This window comes from Protobothrops mucrosquamatus, unplaced genomic scaffold, assembly GCF_001527695.2.
Source record: "Protobothrops mucrosquamatus isolate PMUCROS unplaced genomic scaffold, P.Mucros_1.0 scaffold8327, whole genome shotgun sequence".
Taxonomy (NCBI): Eukaryota; Metazoa; Chordata; class Lepidosauria; order Squamata; family Viperidae; genus Protobothrops; species Protobothrops mucrosquamatus.
In genome coordinates, this window is record NW_015394123.1 from 1,336 (window position 1) to 12,634 (window position 11,299).

General features: G+C 39.3%; 1 protein-coding gene across 1 annotated transcript; it reads right to left on the bottom strand.

The window, feature by feature from the left end:
- Positions 1 to 2,871: 2,871 nt before the first annotated feature.
- LOC107300751 (ATP-dependent RNA helicase DDX24) lies at positions 2,872 to 10,025 on the bottom strand (the record flags this gene model as incomplete). The annotated part of the gene is given in 4 exon segments (XM_015830048.1): positions 2,872 to 3,241; positions 5,581 to 5,710; positions 8,853 to 9,041; positions 9,950 to 10,025. Coding segments are annotated over 4 exon segments (625 nt in total), but the record flags the coding sequence as incomplete, so codon positions are not given.
- Positions 10,026 to 11,299: the final 1,274 nt, after the last annotated feature.

The following is an 11,299-nucleotide window of genomic DNA, read 5'->3' on the forward strand; positions in this document are numbered from 1 at the left end:
ATGGTTGGTTGATTGGTTGGTATATCCATCCTGGGAGCCACTGGATGAAGGGGAGGGGAAGGTGACATGGACTAGCTGACAGGAGTTGAAGTCCAGACATCTTAAAATTTCCAAGTTTGAGAATCAATGAAGTCTAGGAAACACTGTGTGCTCTGAAAAATGTCACAGATGAAAGGCTGCTATCCCCCCCTCCAGACTAGATTGTAGGGGAGGGGGCACTTTTTAATAAAAAGAGCTACCTTCTCACAAATTTTCAAATGAAGCTTATCAATCATGAATTTTTAGAAAGCACCTTATGTGGCACACTTGGGACATCTGTTTGGGAATTAAGGATATTTTTCATTTTTTAATGTAAGTTGATTGAATTATTGTTACAGGTCAAGAAATAGGTTTCAGAAGAAATATTGAGCTGTGACATTCTAATTCCATGCACTGCCAGAAATTGAATGTGTTGGGGCAGCTGTCTGTCATTGCTGTGCTTGTGTCTTTGTGTTCTATTGCTCTGTATAAAACCCTTGGGTACTAGTTCTATATTGGTAACAATATTAATTAGAAAATATGAGCGGCCTAGAAAATAGTACCTCCCTAAGTAATTTGCAGTCTCAGGGGTCGCTGGCTGCTTTACATAAGGGCAACATTAACTTTGTATAAGATTATGTTCACCCAACACTCTTAACCAAGTCACCTAAGATCTATAACAGGGGTCTTCAAACAAGATGTTCCAGAGGGCAGGAGCCAAGGAAGGAGTTGTGAGTCTAGAACCTCCTCGCATAGCGTCTGTCTTGGGTAGTACAAACCCATTCAGGACCAAACATGATAAATCCTCAGATCCTAAGGCTCCACATACTTACTGCTACTCCATCTTAACAGAGTTCACCTAAATCCTGTTGTCCTGTCATGGTTCCAATAGATGAAACCCATCAAAAGAACTTCAAGGCAAAAATTCTTCCTTAAAGAACATTTTATTCAGGAAACAAAGTATCGGCACTACATAAATGAACCCAAAAACTAAATTCCCTTCCCCGATACAAAGTAACAAAGTGCAATTCCCACCCCCAATAAGCTGTCATAAATCATTCTCCAATTAGCCTAAAACGCGGGCTTTCTCCCCAGCTCCTCAGCCCACCAAAACGTTTCCACAAAACAGCGTTATTATTATGGCTAGCTGAGCTCGAGCTTTCATCCCACCCCACCCCCCCTTCTGCACCTGAATTCCAAATACCAGAAAAAGCATGTTAAAAGAGAAAATGGCTGCAATTTTCATCAGTTGTCAGAGCGGGAACATCCAATGTTTACAGCGTTGACATGTCCCAAATCTAGATACCCAGTCTCTAGGCACCGCAAAAGAGCAGAAACAACACTTGGGTTATCTGGGGTTGAAATGTAAAGTTGAGTATATCAGCATACTGATGTTACCTCATCTTGTGGTGTTGGATGATCTCACCCAGTGGCTTCATGTGGGTGTTAAAAAGGAATGCAGAGTATTGAGTCCTGTGGCATACCACAAAGCAACAGCCATGGTATTTAATATAACATTTGTTAAACGAATTGTAGAACTGTACCTTACAAAGAAATGTAACCTAATGTAAATGTTTCCTCTGCCCAGTCATTTCTTACTCTAGGGGGCGGTGTTCAACTCTGTTTCTTAGCTGAGGAAGCCAGTGTTGTCCAAAGACATTTTCATAGTCTTGTGGCCAGCATGACTATACGCTCAGGTGCACGGAACGTTGTTACCTTCCCACAGAAATGGTACCTATTTATCTACTCATATTTGGATGCTTTCAAACTGCTAGGTGGGCAGGAGCTGGGCAAGTAATGGGAGTTCACCCCCGTAGAGTGGCACTTGGGTCTTGAACCTGGGCTATCAGCTTTCCAGCTCACAAACTCAGCGTCTTTAACTGCTGAGCCATTGCGCCTCCATTACCAAAAAATTTTGTGACACTCTGTGCCTCAACGTATTCAAAGAATTTGTTCACTCTGCATTTCTCGGACTGGTGTAGAAGATACTACTGCTGCTGTCATGGTAGCAGTATCTAGTTATTTTCTAGATTTACTCATATTCTGAAATGCTTTATTTCACTCCTTTTGTTTATGAGGCCACTTTTAATAAGTAAATATCCAATTTATATATGATTATGGGATCACAGGTATCTATGTACTTCTTTGGAGAGTTAAGTTTTAATATTCCTTCCACAAACAGTGCACAGAAAGAGATGGAAGGTTATCCAAAGGAAGATTATCCCAGCTTCCCTTAGCATGGTAATCTATAAATATGTTTGAAATGCATCTTTTAAGAATTCTCCTTAAGCATGTCCAACTATTTTGATTGAAACTCTGGGAGAGCTTTTCCTAATGTAACTGAAGGATACCAAACTAGAAAAGGCTGGACTATATTCTGTGCTTGCCATCATCACTGCTTCTACATCAACATACGTCATATGTAGATATTATTAATTAATGAAGTTTTCTTTTATGTGGTGCTAAATACACAACTGTCTGAGCATTAATTGTATTGGTAAAAATCAGTTGGGTGGAAATATTTATGCCAAGGATCAGAAACATGGCAATTGTGAGTCCTTTAGTTCAGCACTAGTAAGTCCCATTATTTTTTTCAATTAAGTATTTAAAAAAGCCCCAGGCTTCAATCAAGTATTCTAATATCTCATGAGATTTCAGTCTTCTTGCCTGAGACCTTGAAAGATAAGCCCAAAGTCTTTCAAGCTTTCACAATCTTGGAAGATCTGAACATTTTTATGTGAATGTTTATACATATCCTTGGGCTACTGTACTAGATTTTTTGATGGTGCCCAGCATATGAAAAACTTAGCAACTCCTGTTTTATGTATCCCCAGATGATATGGAAACAACAGTAGCAGATTATCATAATCATTTATTCAAGATAGGTATGTGCATGAAAGCAACTCTGAGTAAGTCATGTCTACAAAAGGGGAAAAGAAAATTTCTCTGTCTTTCATCTTCATATGTCCTGTCAATTATTTAACGTATCACTATTATTGTTTCTTCTTTACCTTCTTCACTTGTACTTTTGATATAGCACTCAAGGCAGACTGAGAGTGCTGGCCTATGCAGTCAGATAGAATTAACTTCCCCGATTGGGTTGGGTATTTGGTTTTCATAAGACCTTTAAATGCTGGCTGACTGAGCAAGTGCTTTAGTTGCTTCTTCATTCCCTTCAGCATCTTCTGCTTCTCGCTCTCTTCTCGCTCAGTGAACTGGCCTCCTATAATAAAAAAAAAAACCCAGAACACATAAAAATAAAAAGGCCAAGTTCATTACTGAAGTCACAATCTGAATGATTAAAAATATCCCAGCCCTCAAGTAGAAACACACAACGTCCTTTTTAGTTATATATAACCAATATAAATTGGCAAGGCTGTAACTCAGGACTCAGGTGTATAATTACCTAATTTGACATCCTAGTTCCAATGTTCTCCATTCCTATTTAAAACAATCAGTAGGTTCTATTTGATGTTACTTCTAAGTATTTTCCTCGCTTAATTACAGGATGCCCAACACGCAATGGCAGGGCACGTACTTTTCATGTAGATGACCTCTGGTTCAATCAAGCTTCTCTATCACAAAGATCTGTAGTAACATTCATGTGCCCCTTGTATCTATTCATTTGGGAAGAATCCAGAGCTAAGTCAGCTATCTATCTTAAAAGGCAGAGCAACATGTTTGAGAGATGGAGGAGGGAGGAGCCGGGGGGGGGGGGGGGGAGAGACACCTCTCAGTTTCCAAGAGAACTGCAGGAGACTTCCAACTTTCCAGAAGATTGATGTTAATATNGGGGGGGGGGGGGGGGGGGGGGGGGGGGGGGGGGGGGGGGGGGAGAGACACCTCTCAGTTTCCAAGAGAACTGCAGGAGACTTCCAACTTTCCAGAAGATTGATGTTAATATCGGTATCAATGGAATGGCAGGCCTCTAAATCTCATAAAGTGGTCTAAATATCATGGTGCTGCAATTTGGTAACATAATTTTCATCCATTTCTTTCTCTCCCTTTCTGTATTAACAGTACAAATAGAAATAGTTTGCCTCCCAGAAACCTCCTGCTCCTGTTAGCGCACCCTTATTTTTGGAGAAAAAAGGATGAAATATTGCACTACTGAATATGGATTGTTTTGCCACTGAGTATTGGAAATGACAAGTCCTTGGTGGTCTCTGAATTTGGTTGTTTTCTTGCAAATGCTTCATTACCCAAACTACTGGCATGACAAAGTCCCAAATAGCGCAGTCCTGGAATGTGCTGGAATCTCTAGCATGTATACACTATTGAAACAGCGACATCTACGCTGGCTTGGGCATGTCGTGAGAATGGCTGATGGTCGGATTCTGAAAGATCTCCTGTATGGAGACCTAGTGCAGTGAAAGCGCCCCAGAGGCAGACCTGAGCTGCGATATAAGGATATCTGCAAGAGGGACCTAAAGGCCTTGGGAATGGACATTAACAGCTGGGAATCCTTGACCTCTGATTGTTCAGCCTGGAGGCTAAAGACGCAGCATGGCCTTCTCCAATTCGAAGAGACACTTGCGTGGCAGGCTGAGGCAAAGAGGCAGTCCCGGAACCAGTGAAATATCTGGGGGCTGGACAGGGGACAGATTGTATCTGCCCTCAGTGTGGAAGGGACTGCCATTCTCAAATTGGCCTTTTTAGCCACACCAGATGCTGCCTTAGGTTCTCTTTCCAGAGCACGATACCATAGTCTCTCGAGACTGAAGGATGCCAATGTATAAGTGCTCTGAAGGGGTTTTAAATGGGGTGTGTGTGTCTTATGCAACACATGTAGGCTGTCTCCCCATTATAAGAAAAAGGTGGGCAATTTCTGGCCTTGGTCACATGAAGCCCCCACCCCAATAGTTTTGCTAGTATTGCTGGAGCTGCTATCTGAAATGTAGTGATGTCACTTCTTGCCATTTTAAGGTAGGAAATGTATAAACATTTTAGTTTAAGTTCTAAAATAGCATGACGTTATATTCTAATGTAGCTTTCCCCACCCCAAAACTCTTTCTAAAATAGGGTGTCAAACTGTCGGCCCATGGGCCGGTTTCATCATACCGAAGCCACGGCCACCCCATTGCCAGCAATGCAAAAAAAGTCGCGATATGTCACGTGATGTGACGAGTTTGACACCCATGTTCTAAAAGAACACAGAAAGAGAAACAAAATGTGGATCCTGCCTAATTGCATGATATACTCAAACAAACTTGCAATTATTTTTGCACTAACTGCAACATCTTAACTCCAGGATACAATCACCAAAAGCTGCTCATCTCATGAATACCTAAATTGCTCTTACCAAGTTGGAATGAAGCTTGTAGCTCAAAGCCTCCTCCTCGTCCCAAAACAGCTGAATTTATTTTAGATCAAAAGAGAGACCATGACAACATGGGCACTCTCTAGAATGGGAGCAAATGATATCACAGATTTTGCATAATTGGTAACCTGATTGTGAAGCAACCAGCACTTTCGGGCATGTGGCTGTTCCTTATGAGTGCATCCTGGCTTAGAGAGAAGATTCTGGATACCTCCACAGCCTACACATTCATTCCTACTTGCCTATTAGCTCATCATCATCCAGATCAAGTTCAAGTGCTTCTGCAGCTTGCTGGAGCCATGAGTTTTGGTGCTTGGCTCGGCTGTTGAAATACTCAATCTTCTCAATCTGTCTTGCCAAATTCACACGCTCCTGAAATGAAGAAAAGAAGGTTACTAAGCTATCAGGTTATGTACATGTGTAAATCATACAGGGACAGAAATCAGGCGCACAAGCATCCTAAAGCCCAATAAAGGTGACTGAAATGATAGAATGGAAAAGCCAGACAGCACAACCTGCATAATTTGTAGCTTTTCTGCACTGTTATATAAAATGAGTAAAATAGTAGTTTGCTTAGCTTTGTGGGTCTCAATTGTGTAATGATCTACCTTATGGGTAAAAGAACTAGCAAGGTGGAATATGAGACAGTCTGATATATCTTAATTTTACAACTACAGATCTATTATAAGGTATATATAGTATTACTAGCTGTACCCAGCCACGCGTTGCTGTGGCTCAGTCTGGTAAAAGCGTGTGTTGCTTTTACGTCCAACAGATGGCGCTGCTTTTCAAAAAAGCATGTTTTTACCTGTCACAGGTATGTCATCTATATAATATAGGTATATAAAAACATGCGCGTATTCGAATGCAACGTTGTGTCAAAATTTCAAAGCAATTGGTGAAGAACTTTTGGAGAGTTAAGATTTTGAACAAACAAACATTTACATTTTTATTTATATAGATATAAGATATTATAGCAAGGATGTCAAACTGCCGGCTCGCAGGCTGGATGCGTCATGCTGAAACCGCGCCCACCCCATTGCCAGCAATGGGAAAAAAGCCGCAATATGTCGCGACACATCACGTGACATTGCGAATTTGACACCCCTGCATTATAGTATGCCTTATAATAGATCTTTAGTTGTAAAATTAAGATATATCAGACTGTCCCATATTCTGCTTTGCTAGTTCATATATAAAAGAAACCTATAAAATGTCTTTGAGGGATGAAAGTCTAAATGATACATTTTTGTTTCAAAAGATAATTAAATGGTTACAGTTGTAAAGTATATGAAAAGCAGGGAGATTTAGACCCAATGAAGTTGACTGCTAATCAATGCAGAATAGACTAAAAAGCTTCTTTATATCTTGATTGAATAAGTAAAGACAATGATGGTTTCTAGCTTAGAAAGCTTTTTACATGATAATTAGATCAATTCATGTTCTTCAATGATTATTTGCTGCAATACTTAACTGGAATCACCAGAAACTCTGAACCTTAGACATTAAGGATAAACAAAATGCCATTAGCTTCTTATTCTCCATATATATTATTTAAGTTTTTAGAAGCATATGCCTGGCCTGACCACAGCTGGAAAAGAATACTATATATTATGGTTTTCAATGAACATTATCAATGCAATGACACACAGTACGGTACTATGGTGACATGTCACAATAAACACCATAAAACATGTGAATATGTAGTATTTTGACTATATTTTTCCATAAGGCCCTGATATTCCCATGTTAAATATTCACAACCCCCCTAGTAGTTTGTGTGTGTGTGTGTGTGTGTGTGTGTAAGCATGTGTGTATTTGTGTGGAATCAGGTAGCTTTCACACTGAATTAAATCAATAAACTCTTGGTATATGATATGGGATCACCACTTGGCAGTCAACTTTCTATTTCCACTAGAAGTGGGAAAGCCCACTATAATACTGAATCACAATAAAAAATACTACATTTTTGGAGATTGAAAATTTTCTAGCTAAAAGTTTTATTCCCACGATGAAATAGAATCTAAGAATCTATCTCCATAGAGTGCTTGAAAATCATATTTAAAGAGGGCTCATCAATAACAAAATAACAGAGTTGGAAGGGATCTTGGAGGTCTTCTAGTCCAACCCCCTGCTCAGGCAGGAAGCCCTATACCATTTCAGACAAATTGTTATCCAATCTCTTCTTTAAAACCTCCAGTGTTGGAGCACCCACAACTTCTGGAGGAAAACTGTTCCACTGATTAATTGTTCTAACTGTCAGGAAATTTCTCCTTAGTTGTAGGATGCTTCTCGAACTAAGGAGAAATTTCCTGACAGTTAGAACAATTAATCAGTGGAACAATTTGCCTCCAGAAGTTGTGAATGCTCCAACCCTGGAAGTTTTTAAGAAGAGACTGGACAACCATTTGTCTGCATAGTTGTGCAATGGAATGGCTGTTCCTTATCAAAGTGAAATGAGGCAGAGTAGGGTGTCACAAGATTCAGCCCCATGGACTCCACTCTTCAACTTTTTTTACTGATTAATTTAAAAAAGACATGTAGAAACAGCTATCAGATTTGCAGGTGACACAAAATTGGTGGGTAACTAATATTTCAGAAGAGAAAGATTAAACTATTGTGTCAGGGATCTGAAAATGATATATTGAGATGCCATTTTTTTTTCTTAAGAATGTAAATCAAATGCACAGTATAAGATGTGAAATATTTTGGATGGTATTTGTATTTCTGAAAAAGATCTTGGTACAGAAGCTGAGTACCAACTGAATATGAGTCTGTAGAGGTAGTCCTCTACTTATAACCATTCATTTAGTGACTGATCAAAGTCACAATGGCACTGAAAAAAATTCTTATGACTGTTTTCACATTTACAACTGTTGCAGCATGCCCATGGTCATGTGATCAAAATTCAGGCACTTAGCAACTGGCATGTATTCATGACAATTGTACTGCCTCAGGGTCATGTGATCACTATGTGTAACCTTCCCAGGCAGCATCAGACAAGCACGGTTCAATGAGAGAAGCCAGATTTGCTTAACATTTGCATGATTCACTTAACAACTGCAGTGACTTGCTTAACAACCATGGCAAAAAAGTCGTAAAATGGGGTGCAACACATTTAACAAATGCCTTGCTTAGAAACAGAAATTTTGGGCTCAGTTGTGGTGATAAGTTTAAGACTAACGGTAGTGTAATGAGATGGTGCGTGAGCCAAGAAGCCAAAGACACCTTTGGTGTAGTATTTTAACAGATTTATACAACAAAGAATGAATCCAATGGTATAAGTTCCGGATTCTCTCTTACAATCTTAGGAGCAGATTCAGGACCACAGACTGCAGTCACCTCATGGAAGAACTCACAAAAAATAAACACCAAAACTACGTAACTGTTCCTATACACAGGTTCTCCAATTAAGTTCCCAAATTGAATTAAAAATACTTTTTAAGACCTCCATGAGCACGAAAAGTTATGCAATTAAAAGCATAGTTGATTCTAAAATAAAGATAAGTTTTACCTTGACTGCTGTCATGTATTTTGCCTCAATTGGAAAGAAAGGAAGCTCTTCGTCCTTCTTCAGTGTTTTATAAATCTTTTTAAAATTAATCAAGTCCTGGGGCCCAATCAGTAGTAAGCTCAGGCCCTCATTGGCAGCTCTGGCAGTCCTGCCACTTCTGTGAACATAAAGCTCGGAAGTACGGGGAACCTGGAACAGTATCAGAGATGCAACAGTTCCAAACAGAGAGGACAACACTTATATAAAAAGACAAGGCTGCAGAACCCTTTCCAGCAGGGTTGGATTACACCTGTTGTAATGTGACGGTCTGAGTAAGTTCACAGAGATGCAGAGCACCCAAGATCAAAACTTCTGACCCTGAAGAACTTCTCTACCAATTCTATATAAACACTGAAAAGTCACAGAAATTAACACTGTGGAACCAGTGGCTAGAATGACATAGATCGCTTTCTTTTCAGGAATATTTGTTTCTGGAAATTGCTGGGTAACTTCTGGATTGCCCCATTGGGAAGGCCTAGTAAAGAATAGGCCTATCTTATTTAGAATATCCCACCTTGGAGAGAGAATATTTTGTGTCTATCTAGTGTGAAGCCCTTGTTCCGATATGAAGAGGGTTAGGAAGCTATTATTATGGCAATGGAATACAAAGGGAATACAAAGTGGCTAAGTCTATCACCTGAAGATGCTTGAACCTTTAAAACAGGGGCAGTCAACCTTGGCTCTTTTATGACTCGTGGACTTCAACTCCCAGAATTCCTGAGCCAGCTGTGCTGGCTCAGGAATTCTGGGAGTTGAAGTCCACGAGTCATAAAAGAGCCAAGGTTGACTACCCCTGCTTTAAAAGATGTATGTGAAGAGAAAATGCTATGGGCAGCAACATCAAACCTCACTGCCTATCTTCCTACATAGCAATGCCTCAACTCTCTGAGATCAAAAAGATCCTCTGTCAAATAATGGTCTAGTTTATGCATCAAATAATCTTCCTTTTGCTATGTTAAAACTCATGAAGAGACCATAAAACCCATCTGACCTTTTAAAAATTGCATAAAACATAATTGCAAGCAATAGCTGGAGAGACAGACATTTTGTTTTGGTACCTGGTAATGTATGACATGCTGTACATAAGGAATATCAAGACCACGAGCAGCTACATCTGTTGTCAACAGGGGACAGCTGAAATTACAGAAGGACAGCAGCAGTTTAATTAAACAGAACAGGGGGGGGGACCTCTTTACAATGTTCTCCTCCACACTCTACCAGATGGCCAGGTGGGTTGACCCAGCAAAATAGAATCTGTGAATATGTCACAAGATAAAGAGATTAAGTTAGAGCATAGTGGACCAAGACAGGCAGAAGATAATCTAATAGTATATGAACTGTTTTAAAAACTTTTGATTGGATTCTTCTAAAATGTTGTGTTAAAATGTATTTCCTTAGTCTTTATGCCTCAATGCATATGCTGATTTCTAACATTTTTTGAATCACAATTATATTTAAAGAGATGATGCAAAAAAAAAAAAGTCTCTTGTACCTTGCCCTCCCTCAACCACGCATGGCCTGGTAGCTGGATCCTAGCTACCTTTTCAAAACTACAATTCCCATTCTCCCTAGCCACTATGCCTATTGAATAGAATTCAATGTATCTAGAGGTGACCATATTAGGAAACGTTGACCTATCTTTTACCCTGACCCATTTCACAATAAAGACAGGTCTAAATATGCACATTATCCATAATCCTCCAGATAGTGTCAACTTTCAATAAGAGCAGATAATCATAGAGAGACATGATAAAGAAAGAGAAATGATCAAATCGGAAAATTCACTGGGCACATGCTTGTATATCAGACAGGGACGTGTGCTGGAAATGGGAAATCTGAAAATAGTAAATAAAAAAACAAATAAAAAACAAACCCTAGGGTGAGTTGGAAATCTGGATCCTCTTTTTTAATAGTTTTTTTTTCAGAGTTTCCATTGCACTAGTATCATATACAAAAACACTTGGGGGTTTGTTAGATGAATAGGAAGGCTTGTGTTTAACAAATTAGCCAATTTCTGCTGTCAAATGACTTAACCAAAATATTTGCGAAAAAATTAAAATTTAGTGGCTCAACACTACAGCTCCTAATACTGAAACTACTCTAGACTGTGAAGATGAATTTAAAAGTACACAAGAAATCCTGGGCCAGCCGAGGCAAGACCATAAAAAGGAAGATTCCCTGTCAGTTTAAACTCTAGTTTAACTTGCTATCTTAACTAGAAAAAGCAGGAAAAAAACAAAGCAAATAAATCAGTCAATTTTGATTAATGGATATAATTCATTCATAATGTAGTAGTATATTCAGGTTTAGAAAAGTAAAGTCTTTGGTGAGTAAAATTCAATTCCTGGTAACTCCACAGCGACATCCTTCTAGTTTCCTTAGCAACAGAACAAAATTGGTTTTGCCAC